General features: G+C 52.2%; 2 protein-coding genes and 1 long non-coding RNA gene across 4 annotated transcripts in view; 2 read left to right on the top strand and 1 right to left on the bottom strand.

The window, feature by feature from the left end:
• Nucleotides 1-26044, top strand: part of LOC306646061 — a 104160-nt gene that overhangs the window by 54037 nt on the left and 24079 nt on the right. The gene's annotated exons all lie outside the window — the stretch shown is intronic.
• LOC306646045 (uncharacterized protein) lies at nt 1539-24384 on the top strand. 2 transcript variants are annotated; one of them, XM_079114469.1, is made up of 3 exons: nt 1539-1798; nt 19229-19458; nt 20867-20957. In XM_079114469.1, the coding sequence occupies exons 1-3, from the start codon at nt 1640-1642 to the stop codon at nt 20940-20942; spliced, it is 465 nt and encodes a 154-aa protein (XP_078970595.1). In that variant the 5' UTR covers nt 1539-1639; the 3' UTR covers nt 20943-20957. The 2 variants fall into 2 exon arrangements, with proteins under 2 accessions (XP_078970595.1, XP_078970596.1); XM_079114470.1 differs by lacking the exons at nt 19229-19458; nt 20867-20957 and adding an exon at nt 24062-24384.
• Nucleotides 3925-6808, bottom strand: LOC306646046 (ral guanine nucleotide dissociation stimulator-like). The gene is made up of 3 exons (XM_079114471.1): nt 6471-6808; nt 5904-5954; nt 3925-5472 (listed from the first exon to the last, which is right to left on the bottom strand). The coding sequence occupies exons 1-3, from the start codon at nt 6584-6586 to the stop codon at nt 5190-5192; spliced, it is 450 nt and encodes a 149-aa protein (XP_078970597.1). The 5' UTR covers nt 6587-6808; the 3' UTR covers nt 3925-5189.

Below are 26044 nucleotides of genomic sequence, written 5' to 3'. Positions count from 1 at the left end.
GGCAATGATTTCTGGGTAAAGAAAATGCTAATGCTGTTCTCTTAAAGCTGGTGACAGTTTCTACATAGAAGAGTGGAAAGCGTTTGGAATTTGGGGTTTAGATAGGTTTGGTGTTTTTCATTTCTTGTATGAGGGATTGAACACTAGAGCACTTAACCATGGAGCCACCTCCCCAGCCTTTTATATTTTATTTTGAAGCAGGTCTTCTTAAATTGAATGGGACCTCACTAAGATGCTGAGGCTGGCTTTGGACTCGCCATTCTCCAGCCTCAGCCTCCTGAGGTACTGGCATCACAGGCGTTCACCACCGCGCCTGGCATACCTAGGGGTTTTTATTTAGGCTGAGCTACAAAACTATTGCATGACCTGGTTGATCACATGCCCACATATGGCTAATGCTACAATGTCAGAGCCTGAAGAGGATTAAAAGGATGAGAAAGGACCTGACAAATTGGTTTGTTTTCATTGTAAATATCCATTATTATTATTTTATATTAAAAAAAATTCCCAATCAAAGAGATAATAGGGGAGGGAGGAAAGTTTCAAGTGCTGGAACTTCCATATTGGGTTCCAGTCACTCAGGGCCTCTGCCTGACTTTGAACTAGGAAAAGCCACTAGTGACCACAGGAGGGCTCAGGTGCTCAGGCGGGGCGAGTTGTTCCCGGCGGTGTCAGGAGGGGGCGCTGTAGGCGGCGGCGGTAGGGGCGGGACCGGAAGCCCGGCCGGAGGCGGCTGGGGGCGTGGTCGACTCCTCCTGCTTCCGCTGCCGTCCTCGCAGCCCGTCGGATCCGGCTTTCTCTCTGTCTGTGGTTCCTTCTGCCTCCGAAATGCCGCTGGAGAACCTGGAGGAGGAGGGTCTGCCCAAGAACCCCGACCTGCGCATCGCGCAGCTACCCTTCCTGCTGCGCCTGCCGGAGCACCGCGGGGACGCGCGATGGGGCTCGAAGAGCTGATGGCGACCTTCCGCGACAACTGTGAGGCCCCGCGAGCGCCAGTCAGCGGCCTGGGCCTGGCCGCCCGCGCCCCGCAGCCCGCGGGCCTTTCCGCAGCGGAGCACAGGACGTTGGCGCCCCTCCGTCCCTTAGGGCTTTTCCGGGGGGCCGCGCCTTGCTCCGCGGGGTCTGCTAGGGGTCCTTTCTGTCCGAGGGCCGCTTGCGGGGAGCCTGTGCTGGGCTCCTGGCGGCTGGTCCTGTCAGCCGAGCTCTCCGGGGGAGCGGAGGTTGGGTCCGGTTCCTGTCGTCCTCCCAGCCCTGAGCGCTTGTGGCTGGACGCGCCAGTGAGCGTGTGCAGAGAGGCTCCCGCCGTCTCCTGCTTGCAGACTCGAGTTTCCTCCTTTGCGTTGAAGCCGTGCAGCGCAGAGGCTCGCCCTCCCTTTAGACCTGGGAGGATGGCGGGAGTCAGGATGGGCCCGTGCAGCCCCCACCTGCAAACGTTGAGGTTTGGCCAAGTGGTTTGCCACACGGTCTCAGGTTCCTTTCGCAGAGTGGGAGGAGACAGGTGGGCGACAACCGCGTGGACAGAGGCGGGCAGACACCGCCTTTAGATTCCCAGGTGACCCACTGGTGCATTCCTCTTTTCGGCTTTCAGACATGGCAAGGAGCCTTATTATGAAGCCTTGTGCATGCCCTCCACTGGCAGATGGACATGGACCTCCTCAATAAAATGAAGAAGGCAAATGAAGAAGAGCTGAACCGTTTGGATGAGGAGCTGGAGGATACAGAGAAGAATCTGGGGGAGAGTGAGATTCGGGATGCAATGATGGCGAAAGCTGAGTACCTGTGTCGGATAGGCGACAAGGTGAGCGGGGCTGGGCGCGCCCTTTTCTGTTAGTATCATCTCCACGTGGGGCCTGTTCTGCATTAACATCATCTCATTCTAAAGATTAACTTTAGAAAGACAAAGGCAGTCATGTTCACCTGAGCTCCTGAGTCAGTGCAAACATGAATGAAAAATGATAGTCTTGCACTAGCCTGTTGACCTACCCCAGATGCCAGTGTGTTCCTGCACGTGGAGCTCGCTGTCATTAGCTACAAGAGCAGTGCAGAGATGTTTTATTCACTGCTTTTACAAAATTGGGGTCATTCTCATTACTTCACTGTTCTCACCTGTTTGGAAAGTATTTGTTTTGATATGTTATAAAAATGTGTACAGTTCTCCTTGTAAGAAACTGAAGCTCAGTAAGTGTTTTAGTTTGACCTTTTGTTATTATTATATATCTTTTAAGATATTATACACCTTTACTGTATTCATTTATTTGTATGTGGTGATGAGAACCGGACCCAGTGCCTCTCATGCTAGGCAGGACTCTTACCACTGAGCCACAAGCCCAGCCCCCTTTGACCTTTGACTCCTTGCATCCTCATAGATAAGCTAGTATTTTCCTTGTGCATTTAGGAGCATGTATTTGTCCTGTAGAAAATGGGTAGCACTGAACTCTTGACCTCTGTGGAGTCCTAGTGTCTGGGCAGTCCTGTTTACCCTTCCACCTGGTGTATCTCAGAGGACGTCCTGTGACATCTCGCTCATTCTGGTTAATTGCTGCCTAATCTTCAACTGTGGAACGTGCTGTAGGGTATCTGTTCGGGGGTTCATGGACATACATGTTGTTTTAGCAGTATTTAACAAACGGCTGCTGTAGAAAACATGCTTGTATTTGTCCCTTAGTATGTATAAGCTAGTGATTTACTTAGGTATTGATCCGTCTATGAAAGGAAATTGCTGGACTGGTGAGCAATTTCTGTTTTACTCTGTGTGGCCCAATATGCATAACACTCACCAGTACAGGATTTGGGGGTGGGGGGATTAACTGGTTGTGTAATGTTAGGGGAAGGGCTCTGAATGTCCTTAATTTTAAGTACCACCCCCTTAAGTCCGTGGGTCCAGGATGACATGTCAGTGTGAAGCATGAAATGGTGTGCTGTCTTGGATCAGACTGTCTGGGTTTTATTTTCAGCCCAAGTAATTATGATTGAACCCTCAGTTTATCATCCGTAAAATAGCGATAATGATAGTTTCTATTTAGCTAAGGATAGAGCCAAAGAGCTTAGACCTGTACCTGACACAAATGTTAAGCTATTACTGATTGAAATCAAGGATTTTTTTCCTCTCTACTGATAAATTTAACACAGGTTCATGATCAAAATTTGATATATATAATAAGGTTTTAAAAATAATAGTTTGTGTTGTTGGCCTAAGTGTGGAGAGAAGGCCGGGCTGGGCTGAGGGGGACGCTTGCTCGCTGGTGAGGCATGGAGGAGGGTTTCCAGGTGCCAGACCACCTGTTCCCCAGGGGCAGGAATGGGGACTGCACGGGGCACCCTGTGCTCCTCAGGCTGCAGGCGGGCTGGGGCTACATGTTGGGAAAGATACATTTTATAATAAATTCACAAAGGAGAGGTGAGGAGAGCTTCACAGGCTGATGTTTATTCATCCCAAACAAAAACACACTGAGTCAATAGCAATAGAGGGAAACTGTTAAAACATGTGAAGCACGTTTGGCAAACATGGGTCAGATATGGGCTGAGTGCCCACATGGCTACCGCTCTGTCCTAGAGGGCGAAGGCCAGCTCACTGGGCCCTGTCCACACACGTAGCTCTGGGGGCACAGTGAGGGAGCAGAAGGCCGCTGGCCCTTTCTTCCTAGGCGGTATGATTTTATAACTCGGAAACCTAGCCATTGCTTATTATGAGAAAGAGTTTTTGTTTTGTAGATACAAAGAAGGCAAATGTGCAACAATCAGTAGCTTTCTCTAACCCTGTTTCTCTTTTAAACTATGAAAAATTTCTCATTTCCAACAAAATTGGCAACAACTTACTCATACTAAAAAAATTCATAAAAAGGAATAGAACATTGTTAACCTATTTATAAGAAAGAAATACTGCTTACATTAGAATTCTAAAATCTATTTGGAAGAAATAACCCAAAAACGAATATGTAAAGAAACATGCTTTTCCTACGGGAAAAACATGTCATTGTGAAACTGGATTCCACGTCACTGTGCACACACACTGCAGTCCAGGCGGACACCAGTGGCTGCTGCTGTCCTCAAGGTGGCTTGAAGCTGTGTCCTGTAGAGGGGAAACGTTCTAAGAGTCTCCAGTTCATCTCTGAAAAAGAAAGCAGGTGAGGAAGGACTGTGTGGAGAACTGACCCTTCCAGGGAGCACAGATGGGGACAGGGCTCACTCCAGGACAGGCCTGCAGCGCACTGCTGGAGGAGGGAGGCAGGTTCAGTATGTGGCCGCCCTGGAACCACCATCAGTGAGCTCGGCTCTCAGGAGGATCAAAGCTCTGAGGGTTGTTAACCATGGAGTCGCAAAAATCAGGAGAAGGTGTGACCCGCCTTTGAGTGGGGTTGTCTTCACAGGCAAGGTTGAGGGCCTGGAGGCTGGAGGGGAGAGGACAGGGCCTCGACCGCCAGGCAGGGGTCCACCCAGTCCACTGTTGCAGAGTAAACGGACATTCAGAGGGGACGAGAGGTAGCAGTGAACACGAACCAATGTCGGCCTGTGAGGGGAGGTGGACACAGAGGAGGGAAGGAGCGCTCTGTCATCAGCTGGGCAAACGTCCACCTCTGGTGACCTGCTGCTGTCAAAGATGTGGGAATGGCTCCTTCAGACCTGGCTGTGTGAGTGCAGGTCACCGTGACACACACCTATGGATAGCTGTGACAACGTAAAGAGACCTCTTCTCTTGGGAACAAGGAAGGAGTGGAGTGGGCTTTGCCTTGGCTCCTCCTGAACCTTCCCCCTCTAGCTTCTTGGTGTCTGCAACTGCTGCCACCAGAGAGGGAGGAGAATCCATTCCAAGACATGTGGATGCGGGTCTGGCCCTCCACAGCCTCAGGAAAGCAGGGATGAACTTCCTCTGGGCTGGTGACTGGCAGCTGAGCTGCCTCCTGGGCCCCAGGTGTCCCGGTGGCCTCTGGGAGCCCTGGCACTCCCTCTGCTGATGGTGCACAGGTGGATCTGTTCTCCAGTTTGGATGGTGGATCTCCCCCCACCTCAGCGGGCATGGCCGTGAGCTGTGTAGCTGGAAACTGGGTCTCTTCTGCTGGAGGCACTTCTGGTGGCACTGCAGCTGCAAAAGGAAAGAGCCCAACATGACCGCCTTGCCCTGGGCCTTTCCCGTTTGCTGCCAGCACCTGCCCTGAGAGTAAGGCAGCTCCTCCCCCCCGGCAGGTGTCTTCTCAGACCAGGGCCACCAGGCTTGTGTGGAGCGGAACCAAATGCCAGTTCCTATGGGGACAACACAAGGCTTCCTCACACTGTGTTCTTATCACAGGCCCAGACTCATTGGAATCGGGGTCCTCCAGCTGTGCCAGGAGTCCGTGCACATGGAGGCTCAGCTCTGTCCCAGGCATGGTGTGCTGCTGGAAGGTGTTGAGATGCCTTGGGGTGTCCAGACTCGGGGCCCCCAGGACGTCTTCAGGATGTGTATCCTGCAGCATTTTAATGATGGAGCAGAGGGTGCTGTGGAGTGGGAGTGGGCAGGCAGCCGTCAGCACCTGGTCCTCAGGCTAGACCCGCCCAAGGCCCTTGCGTGATGGGCTTCCCATAGTGTGGGCAAGGGGGCCCCTGGGTAACTGGGCGATGAGGGGGATCCTGAGGGATGTGTGTGGCCAGTTGTCCCCCAGCTTCTGTGCAATCTGCATGCGGGAGAGTGTGGGCGCTCTCATGGGATTGGCCGAGTTGGAGGGGTCCTCACAGGGCCTGACCCTGGGTTCCTGGCCAATCCTCTGCTCCTTGGATCCCTGACCCTCCCCTCTGTGTTCTGCTACAGGCAAAGCCCTCTGCTGGGAGTCACAGCAGGGTGGACCTGGCTTTGCCCAGCCTCCTCGACACCAACCTCCCAGTGCCCCATCTGGAGAAGGGGACCCTCCTTCCAACTAAAGACCACTCACTTCTTCACTTCAAGCTGCTCCTTCTCCACTTGTGCGCTGAGGTCTCCACACCTAGAGAAGGCCAGGCAGGTGCCACCTCTTACAACCCAGGCCCCTTACCTCCTAGATGCCTAGTGGGATTGACCAGCTTCTTGAGAGTCATGGAGCCCCAAGGGCTGGGAATTGTGTCTCCCTCCTCCTGAGTGACAGGCTACCTTGAGAGATGAATGGACCCAGCACACTGTACCTATCTCCAGGCCCAGGTCCCCGCATGCATCCCAGGGGACCCTGTCTGGCTCCTGTGGTGATCAGGGCCCTCCCAGAAGTGATCCACAATTTCCTTTTCTTCCGAAATGTGGAAGCTGCTTTCCTGAGGCCTCACAGCTTGAGGACAGGCCCAGGGAGAAGCTCAGAGCCCTGGGCCCCAGCCTGAGGCCAACCTGCCAGGGCTCCTCCTCCTTGTTCCTGCCCACACCCAGGCAGGGTGGTCCTTGTGGCCCCTCCTTCCACAGTGATGGGGTTCAGTGATGCCTGGCCTCCCACACATGCCGGAGGGTGTTGATCCCTGTGCGGGGAGGAGGGGTGCACCTTCTGCACAGCTGCTCCATCAGCTTGTAGGTGCTGGTCAGGCTCTGGTAGGTGCTCTGGAAATCATGGAGGAAAGCCTCCTTGTCCCTCTGTGGGGCAGGCACGAGACCATTCATGATGTCCTCCTCTAGGAGTGCCTTGAATGTCTGCACCAGGCTGGACAGGTCCCTTGGCGCAGCTTTGCTCTGTTCCTCCTAGTGTGGGGACCAAAGGGGACACTTCAAAATGGAAATAGTGGCAACCTGCAAATGATGCTGGTGGATCAAGTGAGATCCAAAAAGTCCTCCTCTCTTTCTCCCTCCCCCTCTCCCTGCCCCCTCTCTCTCCCATGGCTGTGAGGGTCTCCAAGACAGCATCAGAGTGGGGGCCTGGCCTAAGCTCACCTGCTCTGGGCTGCTGTGTCTCATTCTCCAGTTCCTCCTAAACCTTCGTAAGATGGGAGGGGGCCGGACACTGACCCAGCGCCTCCACATTCGGGACAGGCCCCTGCTCAGGGCCTTCCTGAGGCTTGCACAGCAACCCGTCGGGAGACAGCAAGAGCTCATGGCTCTGGATCGCTCTCTCCACACAACTGAACAGACTGGGCTGTGCCTGGTCTCTGGGTGCCTGACTACCAGGGTTCCAAGTTCTCTTTGTTCCATTGCCAGCAAGTGAGGTCACTTCCTGAGGTCTCTTTACCTGAGGTAATTCCTCACAAAATGGGAGCCATCTTGGAGTCGCCCACTCCCCTGGCCTGTGACACAACTGAGAGTGGCTGACCCACACACACCCCCTCTGTGCTCAGCAAAAGCCTGGGGAGCAGCTTCCCAGGAGTGGGAGGCAGATGGGTTCAGACCCTTCCCCTCTTGGGCTCTCTGTGTGACACTGGATGAGCCATTGGAGCTTGCAGGGCCTCCCTAGCTGCCCACATGCCTTGCAGGGTCCTTCTGCCATCTGCTCTGAGCTTGTCCTCAGGTGTGTGGGTCGTCACTCATCTGTATCACCTGAGGATCCTCTAATGCTGAGGTCACAGGCTGGTCACTCACAAACACACAGATGAGGCAGTCACAGAGACGGGAGGAAATAAATGGTACAGATGAAGCAGTCTAACCTGGTTCCCGTTCGTCCCTAGACTATGCTACAGCTGTTGTTTAAATGTTCATTATTTAATCCAAGGGAAAGTGAACGGAATCACATGAGACTCGAGCCAAAGCCAAATGCCGGAGCAGTTTCGTTTTATTTTTAAAATGTACACACTTATATAGGGCCGGGAAGAGGCTGATTGGTTGGGGTAAGAAACAGGTGAGAGTCGACTGGGTGAGCCTTGTTTCCAGGTGTCTGTGCAGGGTGTCAAGCACTGATTGGGTGGGAGTTCACACATGCGGGAGAAAGTCAGTAAAGCACCCGTAGGGAAAAGGAAGAACAGTGACCTTATATATATATATATATATATATATATTTTTTTTTTTTTATGTATTTTGCAATGGGGCATCGCTCAATGTGGCTACTTCCTGCTGGACGGGGCGAGGTCTGGGAAGGGGTAGAGGTTTGCGGGAGAAATATGGTTAGGAGTCCCCGTAACGAGGCCGAAAAGGGAAGGTTTCTTGGGGGGTGAGGTTGGTGAATGTCCCCTGTAGCAGCCTCAGAAGGAATGAGCCACGCGTTCTGGTGAAGGGATGTGAGGAGAGAGGTCCACGAGCTGAGTAGTTTTTCCTTAGCAGGTGGTGGTAAGATGTCCCCGGGGGATGTGGGGACGTCATCTGTAGCCAGTGGCTAATAGTACCTGACAGGAAGCTGGGTGAAAGTCTGGTTAGAAATAGTGTGAAGGTGACGTTGAAGGAGCTTTAACAAGCAGGTAAAAAGAGACAGGCGAGAGAAATGAGGAGTGTTGGCCCCTGGATGGGAGCACCCATGCAAGGAAGGGGTACTGGAGCCAAGACGAACGGGGAGCTGGAAGTATGTCCTCGAAGCCCCGCAGCTGAGTGCTGTAGTTTAATAGTGTTCTCTTCTACCACCCGGATTCATTGATGTGATAACAACATTCTTCTCTGAGGAATAAACAAGTAGCTCCTTTTTCAGCTGTGAGAAGATCTAGGGCCCTGCAGTTTTGCAGTGTCACCTGGGCCAAAGAGGTCACCCGTTTTTGTAAGGAGGCTAGGGATTCGGCTGTTGAAGTGAGGGCGCCTTCAAGTTTGGTGTTCAAATCTCCCGTGGCCCACAAAGAGTGACCGAGGGCTCTGGCTGAAAGAGCAACTCCGGTGATAGAAGAGGTTACTGGCATTGCCACGAGTACAGGTAGGAAGGCAGCTCGTTTCTGCCGTGGGGAGGGAAGGAAAAAAGATGGAAGCTCGGAGGAGCTGCAGAGGGTGAATTGAGGCACCAGTGTGAGAAGGACACAGGGAGAAGTGGAATCAACGTGGAGCTGGTTACTGACAGTGGCGTTGCACCAGAAGAAATGTCCAGGGTGGGTATATACAGCGCTTGTAATAGTGGTATGAGCGTGGCAAAGTATACCTGAAGGATATATTGAGGGTGAGATGTGAGAAGGCAGCGAATGAAGTGATCTGGTTCAGGTTCCCGTAAGGGGCAGCATGGGTAGGTGTCACTGGTTTTGCAGAGGTTAGGAATGAGTAGTTAGAGGAGTTCAGGGGGACTGCGGCCAGGAGGGGTCGTTGCAAGGAGGCACTTAAGAAGCGATTTTTAGGATCAGCGGAGGTGAGATTTAGAAATCTAGCTGTATCTTGGATAAGGTGTGGCCAAGAATAGGTATGAGCAGAAGGTGAGGATGTATTTTATAAGGTCTGGATAAGAACCTTTTCTGAGTGTTGTATATGTGAAGCAACTTGAGGGATTTGTGACTCTACGGGTGTGAGTTCACGAGAGATGTGAAAGGTCCCATGAGGTTTAGACCAAGTTCCGTAATAATGAAGGCCGTCTCTCTGGTTGCCCAGTATGGGTCCCAGGGGTCTTCGATAGTGAGTGAACTTGAGCAGTTGTCATGTTTCTGGAGATTATTGGAGGCGGAGGTGAGAAGATGCCCAGGGGTGGGGTGACCCAGGTAGTGAATGTTGTATGACCCATATGGACAACCCCCAGAAGCACCAGGCCACCAGTGACAGTGATCTTAGCCTGGTCATAGATGAAGCAGAGGTAGGAGAGAAGGGGGGCTGACTGAAGGAGTCCTTGGTAGATGGTGTGGACATAAGGGTTATTGGAGCTGCACATCCTGTTGTTGGACCCGATGCAGAGGTGGGAAGTAGACGAGTAGTTTTGGTGCTGTGTTCGGTGTAGGTCTCTCCTGTTTTGAATGTCCAGACAAAAGTTGTGGCATGTGAGGGGTGACTTGGACGTACTAGGAGGAGTAGGTGGAGCAACATTCCGGAGGTGAACATTTTGGTGTACGGTTTGAGTATTTTCGGGTCTGGGTTTGAGGAGTGAGATGCAAGGAAAATGTAGTGTTAGAGGGTTTTGAGGGGGGAGAACAGGAGAGTCTGGGACGAGCTTCGTGAGAAGGAGTTTCCCGATGAGCTTCTTTTGGATCCGCGGGACAGGAGGCTGGTTTGAGCCTAGAAATATGAATCCATGGGGTAAGTTGCTTGTGGGGCCTGCTAGCTTGTCAGCTGTTGGGGTACATTAGATGACTTCTGCAGGTCCTTCCCATTTTGGTTGTAAAGGGTTTCTTTCCCCTGGAGGACAGTCATAGACAGATTGCCTGGGTGTCAAAGGAAAAAGGTTTTGAGAGAGACTGGGATCAGGAAGGAGCCAGTTGTGCTGTTTCCATCGTTCGGTTCGATGGTGGAAAAGAAGGGGTGAGGCGTATTTGTCAGAAATAGGCCAAGGCTTGGGTGAGAGCCCAGGGGATGAGAGGGCGACCGTACATGACCTGGAATGGGGAGGGAAGCGAGGGCTTCTTGGGCAAGGCGCGAAAGCATAAAAGGGCCAAAGGGAGTAATTTAACCCAATCCAAACTGAATTCCTTAGCTAGTTCAGTGAGGATATCCTTAAGGGATCTCTGTTCTTCCAACCTTCCCTGAGGCCTGTGGGCCGTAGGGGCAATGAAATGCCATGGGAGAGAGAGGGCGTGAGTGAGGGTCTGAGTGACTTGGGAAACAAATTCTGGGCCGTTGTTGGATTGAATGGATGTGGGCATCCCAAATCGAGGGATGATCTGAGTCATTAGGATGTTAGCGACGGTAGAGGCCCTTTTGTTGGATGTAGGAAAAGCCCCGACCCGTCTCGAGGAGGTATCCACCAGTACTAGTAGGTACTTCTTGCGTTTAACCCTGGGCATGTTGGTGAAGTCGATTTGCCAGTCAGCTGCGGGGATGTGCCCCCAAGCCTGATGGGAAGGGAAGGGTTCAGGCCGAAGGGTGTGTTAGAATTGGTTCGTTGACAAATGTGGCATGTTGAGCAGATGCGCTGCAAGAGGGCTCTGTCATCCCCAGAGAGGGTGAGAAAAGATGGAAGAAAGGTTTCAAGACTTTGGGGGCTAGAGTGAAAGAGGGAATGGAGAAAATGGAAAAGATGTTGATGATCTTGTTCAGACATATTCTCTGGAGAAGTGAGTGTGAGCATTGGAGAGGGACTGGAAGATTGGAGGGCGGCGGAGCCTGCAGCTCGATCAGCTTTGAATTGCCCACTGTGGTAGGGGAGGAGTCAGTTTGGTGAGCTTTGCAGTGTGTGATACCAAGTCTAGATGGTAACTTTGAGGCTTCCAATTCACCAGGCCCGTGGCATCTGGCTGCATCGGTAAATAGGGACTGACCACATAGGAGCCCATCATATTACGGGTCAGCTGCTCCCCCTCAGTCCTGAACTGGTATCAGCGTGGACCCTTTCCATGTCTCTGCTGTTAGGAACATGGATTGCATGTGGATGATGTGAGGACCCACGTGCTTTCCATACTTGTGTGATTGTTTCTTGATCCAAAGCCCTAGAAGAGCCGTTGCTCCATGAAGGAGTGTGGACATTTGACATCTGGATACATTCTGTAGGGATCAGATCATCTATTTCTCCAGGACATTCTGAATACTGAACAGAAGCCCTGTGGGGACAGAAGGATTAATATCCTTCCCTTGGCTGCTGCCAGCTTCATGGCAGACATTGCTGGGTGGGGTGGTGCCTGCCTGAAATGCCAGCAGCTCAGGGGGCTGAGGCAGGGGATTGCAAGTTCAAAGCCAGCCTCAGCAACTTAGTGAGGCCCTAAGCACCTCAGTGAGATCCCTGTCTCTAAAAAAATATAGAAATGGCTGTGGGTGTGGCTCAGTGATTAAGTGCCCCTGGGTTCAATCTGTGGTACTAAATAAATTAATAGATAGATTATCTGCACAAAGCATGCAGATGGACTGAAAGTAAGTTCCAGAAGACATGTGAGTCCTGTAAGGAACATGCAAAGAAACAGGCAGCCTGTGTGTTTTTGTGCCGACTTGGATGAAGAGTGGTCTCTCCTGCAGAAGCTTCCTGGGACACAGGGGCCCTGAGCCTGTGGTAACAGACTGGGGTGAGCAGCAAGGTCCAGTGCAGATTCCTCTCAGTGTCTGATGAGATGAGACGACACCTATTGTCTCAGGAACGGGAAGGGCACCTTTGGACAGACCCTCTTTGGAGAAAGGAGAGATTTGCTTATGGGCTGATTGAGGACAGCAGCTGGCAGTCATATTTCTTGTACTGTCCCCTGAAAGGACAAGGTATGAGGCCTGTCTCCCCTCTGTCAAAATGTGCTTTTTAAAATTGTTTTTCATTTTCTGTTTGTTTGTTTGTTATTGGTACTAAGAATTGAACCAGGAATGCTTAACCACCGAGCCACATCCACAGCCCTTTTTAAATTTGATTTAGTGACAGGACCTCACTGAGGTGCCTAGGGTCTCACTGAGTTGCTGAGGCTGGCTTTGAACTCCCTCCTCCTGCCTCCGCCTCCCAAGCTGCTGGCATTTCAGGCGTGCACCACACTGGTGGATAATTCTTTCACGGATAAGCTTTGCTCACAGCACCTCAGCTGCCGTCCCTTTGGCTTGCTTTATCAGTGACGAGGTTTCTTTTCACACCTGTACTGACTAGAAATCACTCCTGTTTCATGAAATTCCAATGCTCTGTGGATCTCTCCTCGTCAGTTTGTAAGCAACCATCACATTTTATAAACTGTAATTTTTTCAGGTATGCAGTTTCCCCCTTGGTTATTTTTCTGTCTTTGATGTTTTCTAAGCATATGAGTTTACAATGTTCATGGAGTTATGTCAACCACTCTCTTGTGATCTGTGATGGGAATTGGAGATGTGATCAGAAACTGATCTTTTTTTGGCATTTGCAGGTAAATGGATGGAGCTGGAGACTGTCTATCATGCTAAGTGAAACAAGCCAGTCCCCAAACACTGAAGGCTGAGTGTTTTCTGATAAGCCGAGGCTGCTCCACAGAGGGGGTGCGTAGTGAAGAGTGAAGGAACTCTGTGCAGAGGGGAGTGAGGGAGGGTGGGGGTGGGATGGGAAGGACGGTGAGTGAGCAGACATTACTACCCTGTCTACATGTGTGAGAAAAAATTATTTAGATGTCACTGTCAAGAAGATAATGAAAAACCAGTAAAAGAAAGAAGTCATGCAGGAAACACAGTGTGCATGATTTCAAATTGTTAAAATTTCTCACAGCATATTTTATGACAGAATACAGTCTGTCCTTCTTCACTTTGTACTTGCCGTGTTGCATATGACTCTCTGTAAACAGCACTAGGCCAAAAGGGCCAATACTGTTGTCACGCCTTCCAGGTGAGTACTCCTGCCAGGAAGGCGAAGGGTTGGAAATCTCCAAATGTGATTGTGGATTTGTCTTTCTACTTTTATTTATTTTTACTTCAGATATTTTGAAATTTTGTTATTGGGTCCATAGGCAATGAGGGTTGTTTTAGTTTCTGGAAGAAGTTACTCTCTTAAGGTCATGAAACGTTCCCCTTTAGCTCGGAAAATATTTTCTTGAAATTTCTTTTCAGTTAATAGCTGTGCTGCAGATCTTTGAAGCTTCCTGTCCCCATCTATGGTTTTTAAGCCACGGGTGTGTTGATATGTAAAGTGTGACATGTGGATCTAGCATCTAGTTAGCGCTTGCTGTTTACGCAGGTTGAACCTTTATACCTCTGAATTACCATATATAGTTCATTGATATTTACATCAATCATTGATCCTGTTGGGGCAAAAAGAATCTTTGAGATGAAGGTCAGTGAAAGTGGGTGAGTGATAGGTTTGATGAAGGACTGTTTGTGGAAAGCAGGTTGAACGGTCCTGCGGTCAGGCCCAGAGAACATGCTGGAATTCTTTTGCTGCAATTGTCCATTCTCTCATTTATGACATGGTACACAGTAGCAGATTTATTTTATCATTGGTTAACATCTAATTTTGGAAATAAAAATTCTATAAAAAAAATAAACTGGTTCTTATGTGAAAACCTCTATCATAAGACAGGAAGTTTCAATGCTCCGTGACTGGTTCTTGCTGGTTTCCAGTACGCCCCCGGGTTGATTCCTGATGAAAGTTAGGTTGCAAGTGCCAAGGATCTAATTTACAGGGATCCTGTACCCGTCGCTATTCTAGGTACCGAGGACCTCCTAGGCCAGGCACACAGCCCTGCTGCTTTTGGCAAGGAGAAGAGCAGGCTCAGGTCGGACCTGTCTCTCTCTTTGCTTTTTAGCATCATTACCATTCATTGCTGAGAAACCAAGGGAACTCTGAACTGTTGCTGTGATTCGGTGGCTTGATTGATCCAAAGAGCTTCAGGCCCCATATCGACAGCACAGTATTGAACAGCAAATCGCCAGTTCTATCCATCTCTTTGTAGCCATTAGGTCGATTTGACTAGATTAACTCATTTTACAGAGACCTCTCTTTAAGCTTGAAGCCTGGGGTCTTGGTGGTCACAGGGTGAAGATAAACAGGTGTCTTCTTTGGTGTTTTTTTCGTACTGGGCATTGAACCCATGAGCATTTAACCTCTGAGCTGCATCCCCTGTCCTTTTGTATTTTCTTGAAACAGGGTCGAGCTACGTTGCTCATGGCCTCATCGAGTTGCTGAGGCTGGCCTGGAACTGGCAATCCTCCTGCCTCAGCCTCCTGAGGCCCTGGGATTACAGGCATGTGCCACTTCCCCCAGCGCCAGGCTTTATTTTTAAATCATTTGGTATCAGTGTCACAAGGCCTTTTCTCCCCGAACTCCGTTCTGTTTAGATTGCGCTCTCCTCCTTTCCAGCCTGTCTTCTTTCCCTTTATGTTACTTCATTTGTCTCTGAAAGGATGCTCTGTTCTGGGCTTGGGATTCTTTCAGTGTGAGCAGAGTGCAGTCAGTTCTCTGTGGCAGCCCACGGGGAACAATGGTGTGACGGCCATCCCCACTGCATTTAAAAAAAGAAAAAGAAGAAGAGAAATGCTCCTCTGAGCGTATAATTAACTTTATGTGCTCGCTCTGGTGAGAGCTCACTTTTAATTACATGATCTTTCAATTTTTTTCATTGAATTTCAAAGACATATGTGAGAGCCCCTGATGACAGCTTCCCTGCACAGCCCCAAGATGGTGTGTGTGCACAGGGCTATGATCAAAGCTGCTGCCAGCCTCCCTTCTAGATGCAGTTTTTTTTTTTCTTTTTTCTTTTTTCTTTTTTCTTGTACCAGGGATTGAACCCAGAGTGCTCAACCACTGAGCCACATCCCCAGCCCTATTTTGTGTTTATTTCGAGACAGGGTCTCGCTGAGCTGCTTAGGGCCTCACTAAGTGGCTAAGGCTGGCTTTGAACTGGGGATCCTCCTGCCTCAACCTCCAGAGCCGCTGGGATGACAGGCATGCTTCTTGGCACCCTCCCAGGATCCTGACTTTTCATATCACCTCTCAGGTCTTCCTTGCTCCTATGTAGATGATTATGTGTGCACGTTGTTACCCACGAAGAGCCAAGCTATTAAAACACCGTCTGCAACACCACTTTCCTTCTATGTGAAAGGAGGTTTATGAAGAGAAACACAGGAACTGGCACAGGGTCCACCCTTTAAAGTCAGAACTAACCCAAACCCACTGTCTTCATCTTCTCCAAAATGTCACCTCTTCCTCCAACCTTTCTGTACCCTCTCGACCCCATGGGTGTGTTCACGTCCCCCCCCCCACCTCTGAATCATGATACGGAGTGGCATGTGGTGGGTTCCTGCTCTGACTCCTTGGACTCTCTGACCATTGCTCTGTCCTGCACCTTATGTCCCCATGAGCAGGCCTGGTACAGTGTAGATCTCCACCTGCAGTGGGGTGGCACGAGGCCTGTCCCACAGGAGGTGGCTTCCAGGGATGGAGAGAAAAAGCCAACACGGGTAGTCGCCCTGCATTCACTGAGGTCCCGGGTCCTCCCAGGTCAGCGGAATTTCCTGCTGTCCTAACACTGCCACCAGGTGGTCAAAGAGGCCTGCATGCTGTGTTGGATCCTCGCACTTCCACAGTGCTGTCCCTGTGTTGTCCCAAGCAGGTGCTCCTGTCAAGTCCCCAAGCTACACGCTGTCATCAATACCTGCTTACTATTGGGGCTCAATGGCACATGCCTGTAATCCCACCAACCTGGGACCGAGGCAGGAGGATCCCATGTTGAAGCCAGTCTCAGCAAAAGGCTGAGCAACTAAGCAACTCAGTGAGATCCTGTCTTAAATAAAATACAAAACAGAGCTGGAAATGTGGCTCAGTGGTTAAGTGCTCCTGGCTTCAATCCCCCATACTCGCCCCCCCTGGCCCCAGCAAAAAAAGCAGAATGGTCACAGTGACCTACCAGTCGTTTGGAACATGATGGCCATATATTACAATTAAATAAAAAAGGATTAACTTGAAGAGAATCTCTTGGACACACTGAAATGGCACTGCATCCACCGCCAGTGGATTCAGCAAATCTCAGACAAGAGAAAGAGAACATTTTCCTGCAGGCCCCACGAAGGACTGATGGGCAGCTGGCTGGGAGGGTTGAGGGTTGCAGAGGTTTCTAACCAGCTGTGACCTTTGGCCTGGGCACCACCTCATCCTCTGAAGAGCCAGAAGGGGAGCGGGTGCGTGTTCAGGGGACAGCGAGCAGGGGGCAGCAGTGATGCCAGGACAGCAGAGCCCGGGAACCAGGCTCCAGGGCTGCCAGGGGATGCAGATTTCCAGTCCGGGTGGGCGCGGCCACCTCGCAGCCCTTGCCTAGGGCCAGGGCGCTGGCCGGTCGATGCACTTGGTGTGCAGCAGCCATTCTGGGCGTTTTCTAAGTATCTCAGGAGGAAGATTGGAAGGAAACCACTCAGGAAAAGCAAAGTACATCCTTCCACTCCCCTGCCCCCAGCGGTTATTTGAGTTACCAGTTAAGCAAAAGATCCAGATTTTAGACCCCGAAGTTCACGACTGTTAGGTCGTGGAGATGAGGTGTCCCCCAAAACCTCCTGTGGGGGACCATGCAGGAATGTGCACAAGCAGATGACCAGCTGAGGAGCAGCCTAACTGGAATGGATGAAGGCAGGTCGGGGCGTGGCTGCAGGAAGTAGGTCACGGGGCGTGTCCTTGGGGTGACAGTTGTCCCAGTCCCTTGCTCTTGCTGCCTCTGCTCCTGGGCTGCCTCGGCTGAGACTTTCCTCTACTGCACCCTTCCACCAGGATCTGCTTCCCCTTGGCCCAGAGATCTGGAGCCCACTGACCAGGGACTGAGCCTCTGCAACCCTGAGCCAAAATAAACTTACCCTCCTCTAAATTGTTCTCCTTCTGGTCACAACCAGGAAACCCTGACACAAGGACCACCGCTGACACACACGTCGCTGGTTCCTGCCATACGTTAGTCAACCATGTACTGATTGAAGGCCTATGTCTGTTCAATTCTGTATCATAAGTCCTGGTGCGGGGGTTGCTACTGCAGATGAGGACCTTGGCCATCAAGAGAGAGGAACCAAACCTTCCTTTGAGAAATTCCAACTCCATGAATTCTTCAAAGTTAGGATGATGCCAATTAGGTGGGATTAGCTGGGGTTTTTTTTGTTTGTTTGTTTTGGTTTTGGTACCAGAGTGGAACTCAGGGGTGCTCGACCACTGAGCCAGGACCCAGCCCTTCTTTACGATTTAGAGACAGGGCCTGGCTGAGTTGCTGAGGCTGGCCTTGAACTTGTGATCCTATATCTGCTCTCAAGTCATTGTGGCTCTGAGTGTTTGGTCCGGTCAATTAGGTATTTTTATAAGCACACTTACTCTCAGTTTAAGCAATGATTCAGTATTCCAGATCAAGTCAAGACACAGAAAACACATATTTGAATCACAGCTGCATCTAAGACTTTGTGACTTCCTCATTTCTGATTTCCTTGGTAGATTGACTAGTTTCAGCTTGCAGGAAAAACATTTTTTTGCGTTATTTCTTATACTAGCCAAAAAGGAATGATATTGGCATCTAACTTGCATTTAGCACTTTCCACGTGCCAGATGCTTGTTAGGAATGCCTGGCCTGGGACGCCATTTGATCCATATGACTCACCTATGAGAGAGATACTTTATTTAGACTATTTTATGTGACTCCAACACAATGCCACAGACTGGGTAATCTATAAAGAAGAAGAATGTCTTTCTCTCATTTCTGCAGGCTGGGATCACGGTGCCTGCCTCTGGGGAGGGCCTTCTTGCTGCATCACAATGTGGTAAAAGGCATCATCCCCAGGTCAGAGGCAGGCTTAGCTCTCCGGTCCTCCTCTTAGGAAACCACCAACGCCATCAGGGGACACCACACTTCTGACTTCACCTAACTCTCATTACTTCTCAAAGACCCCACCTCCAATTAGCATCAATTTAAGAATTTGGGGGTGAGTTTTCCAACACCTGAAATTTTGCAGGACACATTTCAACTGAAGTGCTATAATGATTCCCTGTAGCAGAAGTTCCCAGAGGTTAAGTACCAAGCAAGGCCACACAGCTAATACACAATACAGTAGGACATGAACTGAGAACATCTGGATCCAGACTCCAGGTTGCTGGTCATAACATCTTCCTGACATCAAGTATTAACAACATACTCCTACACAGAAAAGGAAAGTTCCAGCAGGTGTGGTGTGCACGCCCGTAATGTCAGCGGCTCAGGAGGCTGAGGTAGGAGGATGGTGAGTTCAGGGTTGGCCCCAGCAACTTAACAAAGCCCTACGCTACTCAGTGAGACCCTGCCTCTAAAAGAAAAATTTAAAGGGCTGGGGATGTGGCTCAGTGTTTAAGTGCCCCTGGGTTCAATCCATGGTACCAAAATGAAGAAATAAATAAAATAACCAAATAAACAAACTTCCAGAGAGGATCAATTCACACTGAGACTCAGCAGGGGGACCCCAGGAAGTGACCTCACTTCCTGGCAATGGAACAGAGAACTCAGAACCCTGGTAGCCAGGCACCCAGAGACTGGGCACAGCCCAGTCTGTTCAGTTGTGTGGAGAGAGCGATCCAGAGCCATGAGCTCTTGCTGTCTCCCGACGGGTTGCTGTGCAAGCCTCAGGAAGGCCATGAGCAGGGGCCTGTCCCGATTGTGGAGGCGCTGGGTCAGTGTCCGGCCCCCTCCCATCTTACGAAGGTTTAGGAGGAACTGGAGAATGAGACACAGCAGCCCAGGGCAGGTGAGCTTAGGCTAGACCCCATTCTGATCCCATCTTGGAGAGCACAGTCCCTCATGGCTGTGTGTGTGTGTGTGTGTGTGTGTGAGAGAGAGAGAGAGAGAGAGAGAGAGAGAGAAAGGGATACAAAGAGAGGAGGATGTCTTTGGATCTCACTTGATGATCTGCCAGCATCATTTGCAGGTTGCCACTGTTTCCATGTTGAAGTGTCCCCTTTGGTGCCCACACTATGAGGAACAGAGCAAAGCTGCGCCAGGGGACCTGTCCAGGCTGGTGCAGACATTCAAGGTGCTGGTGGTGGAGGACATCATCAATGAAATGCAGAGGGGCAACGAGGCCTTCGTCCACAAATTGCAGCGCACCCACCAGAGTCTGACCAGCACCCACAAGCTGATGGAGCAGCTGTGCAGAAGGTGCACCCCTTCTCCCCACCCAGGGACCCAGCACTCCAGCATGTGTGGGAGGCCAGGCAACACCGAACCCCAACTCTCTGCAAGGAGGGGCCACAGGGACCATGCTGCCTGGGTGTGTGCAGGACCAAGGAGAAGGAGCCCTGGCAGGTTGGCCTCAGGCTGGGGCCCAGGGCTCTGAGCTTCTCCCTGGGCCTGTCCTCAAGCTGTGAGGCCTCAGGAAAGCAACTTCCACTTTTGGGAAGAAAAGGAAAGTGTGGATCACTTCTGGGAGGGTCCCTGATCACCACGGAGCCAGACAGGGACCCCTGGGATGCATGCGGGGACCCAGGCCTAGAGACAGAGAGGCAGAGGGTGGTGGGTCCATTCATCTCTCAAGGTAGCCTGTCACTCAGGAGAAGGGAGACACACCTCCCAGCCCTCGGGAGCCCCAACTTTCAGGAAGCTGGTCAATCCCACCAGGCACCTAGGAGAAAAGGGGCCTGGGTTGTAAGAGGTGACACCTGCCTGGCCTTCTCTAGGGATGGAGACCTCAGGGCACAAGAGGAGGAGGAGCAGCTTAAAGTGAAGAAGTGAGTGGTCTTTAGTCAGAGAGGGAGAGTTCCCTTCTCCAGATGGGGCACTGGGAGGCTGGTGTAGAGGAGGCTGGGCAAAGCCAGGTCCACCCTGCTGTCACTCCCAGCAGAGGGCTTTGCCTGTAGCAGGACACAGAGGGGAGGGTCAGGGATCCAAGGAGCAGATGATTGGCTGGGGTACCAGGGCCAGGCCCTGTAAGGACCCCTCCAACACGGCCGATTCCCCCAGAGCACCCACACTCTCCCGCATGGAGACTGGACAGAAGCTGGGGGACCACTGGCCACACATGTCCCTCAGGTTCGCCCTCCTCGCCCAGTTGCCCAGGGGCTGCCAAGTCACGCTGAGGGAAGCCCATCACCCAGGTGGTCTTGGGAGGGTCCAGCCTGAGGCGCCAGGTGCTGACGGCTGCCTGCCCACCTCCACAGTGCCCTCTGCTCCATCATCCAAACCCTGCTGCGTACAAATGCAGAAGACTACCTGGGGGCCCCGGGTCTGAACACCCTGAGGAGTCTGGACACCTTCCTGCAGGTCACCATGCCTGGGACGGAGCTGAGCCTCCATGTGCATGGACTCCTGGCACAGCTGGAGGACCCCGATCCCAGTGAGTCTGGGCCTATGACGAGGACGCTGGGGTGGATGATGGTGTGAGAAAGCCTTGTGCTGTCCCCACAGGAACTGGTTTTTGGTTCTGAGCCACACAAGCCTGGTGGCCCTGGTCTGACAAGACACCTGCCGGGGGGGTGGGGAGGAGCTGCCTTACTCTCAGGGCAGGTGCTGGCAGCAAGCAGGAAAGGCCCAGGGCAAGGCGGTCATGTTGGGCTCTTTCCTTCTGCAGCTGCAGTGCCACCAGAAGTGCCTCCAGCACAAGAGCCCCAGTTTCCAGCGATACAGCTCAGGGTCATACCCGCTGAGCTGGGGGGAGATCCACCATCCAAACTGGAGAACAGATCCACCAGCGCACCATCAGCACAGGGAGCGCCAGGGCCTCCAGAGGCCACCGAGATACCTGGGGCCCTGGAGGCAGCTCAGCCGCCAGCCCCCAGCCCATAGGATGTTCACCCCTGCTTTCCTGGGGCTGTGGAGGGCCATACCCGCGTCCACATGTCTTGGAACGGATTCTCCTCCCTCTCTGGTGGCCGCAGTTGCAGACACCAAGAAGCTAGAGGGGGAAGGTTCAGGAGGAGCCAAGGCAAAGCCCACTCTACTCCTTCCTTGTTCCCAACAGAAGAGGTCTCTTTACGTTGTCACAGCTATCCATAGGTGTGTGTCACAGTGACCTGCACTCACATGCCAGGTCTAAAGTAGCCATTCCCACATCTTTGACAGCAGCAGGTCACTAACGGTGGACGTTTGCCCAGCTGATGACAGAGCGCTCCTTCCCTCCTCTGTGTCCACCTCCCCTCACAGGCTGACATCAGTTTGTGTTCACTGCTGCTTTTCCTCGCTTTGAATGTCCCTTTACTCTGCTGAAGTGCACAGGGTGGACCCCTGCCTGGCGGTGAATGCCCTGCCCTGCCCTCTCCCCTCCAGCCTCCAGGCCCCAGGCCCCCAACCTTGCCTGTGAAGACAACCCCACTCAAAGGCGGGCCACATCTTCTGATTTTTGTGACTGCATGGTTAACAACCTTCAGAGCTTTGATCCTCCTGAGAGCCGAGCTCACTGATGGTGGTTCCAGGGCGGCCAGATACTGAACCCACCTCCCTCGTCCAGCAGTGCACTGCAGGCCTGTCCTAGAGTGAGCCCTGTCCCCATCTGTGGTCCCTGGAAGGGTTCGTTCTCCACAGTCCTTCCTCACCTGCTTTCTTTTTCAGAAATGAACTGGGGACTCTCAGAACCTTTCCCCTTGTAGGTCACAGCTTCAAGCCCACCTTGAGGACAGCAGCAGCCACTGGTGTCCGCCTGGACTGCAGTGTGTGCACACAGTGACGTGGAATCTAGTTTCACAATGACATGTTTTCCTGTAGAAAATGGGCATGTTTCTTTATATATCAGTGTTTGGGTTATTTCTTCCAAATAGATTTTAAAATCCTAATGTAGGCTTTATTTCTTTCTTACAAATTAATGAATAATGTTCTATTTCTTTTTATGAATTATTTTAGTATAAGTTGTTGCCAATTTTGTTGGAAATGAGAAATTTTTCATAGTTTAAAAGAGAAACAAGGTTAGAGAAAGCTACTGATTGTTGCACATTTGCCATCTTTGTATCTACAAAACAAAAACTCTTTCTCATAATAAGCATGGGCAGGTTTCCGAGTTGTAAAATCATAACACCTAGGAAGAAAGGGCCAGCGGCCTTCTGCTCCCTCACTGTGCCCCCCGGAGCTACGTGTGTGGACAGGGCCCAGTGAGCTGGCCTGCGCCCTCCAGGATGGAGTGGTAGCCATGTGGACACTCAGCCCGTGTCTGCCCCATGCTTTGGCAAATGTGCTTCACAAGTTTTAACCGTTTCCTTCTATTCCTATTGGACTGAGTGTGTTTTTGTTTGGGATGAATAAAGATCAGCCTGTGAAGCTCTCCTCACCCCTCCTTTGTGGATTTATTATAAAATGTATCTTTCCCAACACACAGCCTCAGCCCGCCTGCAGCCTGAGGAGCACAGGCGCCCTGTGCAGTCCATACTCCCACCCCTGGGGGACAGGCCTGCTGGCGCCTGGAAACCCTCTTCCCTGCCTCACCCGTGAGCAAGTGTCCCCCTCAGCCCAGCCTGGCCAGCTCTCCACACTTAGGCTGGCGATGTTCCTCCTGGGGCTCCTCTCCCCAGCTCACCCTGTGGTCTTCCCATTTCCACAGGCTGAGTCCTGCTGAGGAGGTGGTGTCCCTGGGGCAGTCACCTCCTCTGGCTACTGGCCATGGAGGGAGCGGTGTGCCCCTCAGTCCAGCCTCAGGTCCCACGGGTGCTCCTAGCATGGCTGCGGGCTGCGTCCCTCACCTGGTTCTGGTGGCTCTGAGGCTCCAGGATTTGCTCCTGACACACCCACTCAGGTCTTTGCCTGTCCTCACTGCGCAGTGGGCTCTCTCCTGGGCACCCTGCACTCTTAAGGGCTCCGTCACCTGCTGACTGGTGGCTCCCACTGGCCTGCAGCTGCCTGCTGACCTCAGTGCTCAAAGTCCCAGTGGACGGTGCCTCTCTGGACGGTGGTCTCCACCAGCCCTGGACTCATCTGCCCGGCCCCCTTCTCTCTGTGGTTGTCTTCCCACCTCTTTAGGGCAACACTGCTCATGGTCATGTCGTCCTGTTCACCCTCCTATACCCTTTCGCCGGCCTCTGTGAGGTGCCTGATGACCTCAGACCCGTCCCCTGTCCAGCAGGCGAGGACGTCCCCCTGAGGTCCTCCACAGGCTGAGTGGGGTCTGAGCCTCTCCCTGGGGCCTCACCGCCTGCACCCATCCGTGTGTCTGGTGTCACGCTTCCATAGGGGCAGCAGGAGGGTGGGCACCCCAGCTGGGGTCCACGCTCTGTCCAGCGAGGTCCACAGCCTGCACTCCAGCTCAGTGCTGCCTCTGCTGCCACTAGGAGCACCCTGGCTCAGGGACAGCAGCGTCACCACCACTCTCCAGTGTGGCAGGGGAATCCTCGGCCATCATCCTTACAGCACATGCAGACCCCTGACCTTCGACACGTGGATATGGGTTTAGAATCAGCTTGTGAGGGTCCCAAAAAGGGACCATGCAGTGACAATGTGCTGTATATGCAGGTCCATGTAGCCTAGGGTGACCGCTGTGCAGCATCTGCCCAGCCCGAGGGGAGCCTCTGCCTGGCTGTCCCAGCGGGGGGACAGCCAGCCCCACTGGAAGATCTGACCGAGCCAGGGCTGTCCACCACAGTCCGAGGCTCGGCTTCCCATTAGCAGATGGCAGACACGTTCCCTCTCCAGCCCTTGCGAAGATGAAGCAGGACCCAGTGGGCACTGCAGACCCAGGCTTCTCACCAGCTTCATGCGGGAGCACCTGGTTAGGCGCTGCCCGGGGGTTCTGAGCTGCCCTCTGCTGCGCAGAACACCCAGTGCCAAGAGCCTTTTCTCCTCACAGCCTTGGAGTGATGGCCCCTTCCCCAGGTCCAGGTCCGCTCCGCTGGGCTTGCAGCCTGGCAGGGCAGCACCTGCTTCCCGCTGGCACCTGGCTAGGCCCTGGCCAGCAGCGGGCTCCAGGCAGCCAAGGAGCTCTGCAGACTGCGACAGCTACGGGCAGTGGGCCGCCACCAGGCCGTGGCTCCACACAGTGCGGGCCCAGCGTGGGCGGCTCCCTCACCCCTCTCCACGTCTGCTGATGGGTCCACAGCACCATGCTTCTAGGGACCCAGAGGGCACCTCCCGCACTTGAGCTCTGAGCATGACCCAGCCCAGCTCCTGGGCACGGTCAGCCTTCCAGCACCTGTGGAAGTCCCTACAGTGTTGTGATGCAAATATTTTTTCATTGCAATGAAATTATTAATTAGTAATAAAATTTCATGCCAAGCAGGGCACAGGGCCACATGCCTGCAGTCACAGCAGCTTGGGAGGCTGAGGCAGGAGGATCATGAGTTTAAAGCCAGTCTCAGCAAAAGTGAGGTGCTAAGCAACTCAGTGAGACCCTGTCTCTAAATAAAGTACAAAATAGGGCTGGGGATGCTGCTCAGTGGTTAAGCGCCCCTGAGTTCAATCCATGGTACCAAGAAGAAAAAAAAAAGAGAGAGAGAGAGAGAGAAGAAAATTTTCATATTGACTAATGGAAAGTGGCAAGTGAAACCTTGTGCCAGGCTGTGCCACCCTTCTCATTGACACACACACACACACACACACACACACACACACACAGGCCATCCTGGAGAAGGTGAGATAGAAGCTCCTGGGAATGAGGCCCGGGAAAGACACTGAGCTCGCTGAGTACTCAGTGGAGGCTTCCTTCCCTGGGGCAGTGCCCCTGAGGGTTAGGGATGGAAGATCCAGGGTCCGACAGAGCGGGTGTCTCTGGAAATTTCATCCCATTTGGACCTCACATTCCTCAGCTGTGAAATGGCCCAGCAGCCCGCTCCCAGGGTGGTAGGAACACAAACTGAATGTGGCAGCCTGCGAACCCCTGTCCGCCTTGTTCTAAAGTAAGGGCATCAGCCGTTCATCTGTGGAAGACACAAGGCGGAGGGGACACGTTCAAGAAGCATGTTCATCTCTTCCAGAGTCTAACGCAGGCTGGGTGGAGGCTCAGTGGTAGAGCGCTTGCCCAGCCTGTGAGGCCCTGGGTTCCATCCTCAGCACCACAGGAAAAAGTAAGTAAATAAACAAACAAATAAATCATGAATAAGATAAAGTATCATGAACCCAGAGGTGCTTCACCCTGAGTTGCTTCTCCACACTGTTGGTGTGTTTCTTTTGAGAGCATCTCACTGATTTTACAAGGCTACCTTTGAATGTGAGTCCCTGCCTGACTCCTCAAGATGCTGCAGGGCAGGCCTGTGCCTAGACCCAGCTACGTGGAAGTCGTCACAGGACTCAAAACTGGGCCTCAACCTTTGGAGTGGACTCTCAGTGAGGGTCACTGTTCAAAGCAATTCATGTACATCAGATGCTGGGAAGGTCCTGGGAACACAGCCACTGAAGTCACCATGAGCCAGGGAGCGTCTTCAGGACTAGGCCTTTGAGGACCACCCTTTAAAAGGCCCTGGAATTGTCGGACTCAGAGCCCCAGGTGCGGCCTGCCTGGCTGGAGGCAGGTGCTGTGGGAACGGCCCACTCCTGCCTGCTACTGCACGGCTCTGTTTGGATGCCTGGCATGTGAGGGATCCTACCAGAGGACACCGTGACACATGGCCTCAAAAAAGACAGCGCACACTCTGATGGGCTGACAGATCTGACTCCATGAGAATGTTGTAGGCCATACTCTAAGGGAAATGACTAAACAGGCTCTGTTTTGCCCTGAGACTCCATGTTAGGTAGGAAATAAGCGTCTCCCATGGGAACACCCCACCCTTGTGCCTATCATCAGTTACTTGGTGTGACATGTTTAATAATGTACAATGGCAACTCCTATGTAGTAAAA

This window comes from Sciurus vulgaris (genome assembly GCF_902686455.1).
Source record: "Sciurus vulgaris genome assembly, chromosome: 16".
In the NCBI taxonomy this organism is placed as follows: domain Eukaryota; kingdom Metazoa; phylum Chordata; class Mammalia; order Rodentia; family Sciuridae; genus Sciurus; species Sciurus vulgaris.
Note: the sequence above shows the minus strand (reverse complement) of the source record. Positions and strands in the feature narration are given on the sequence as shown.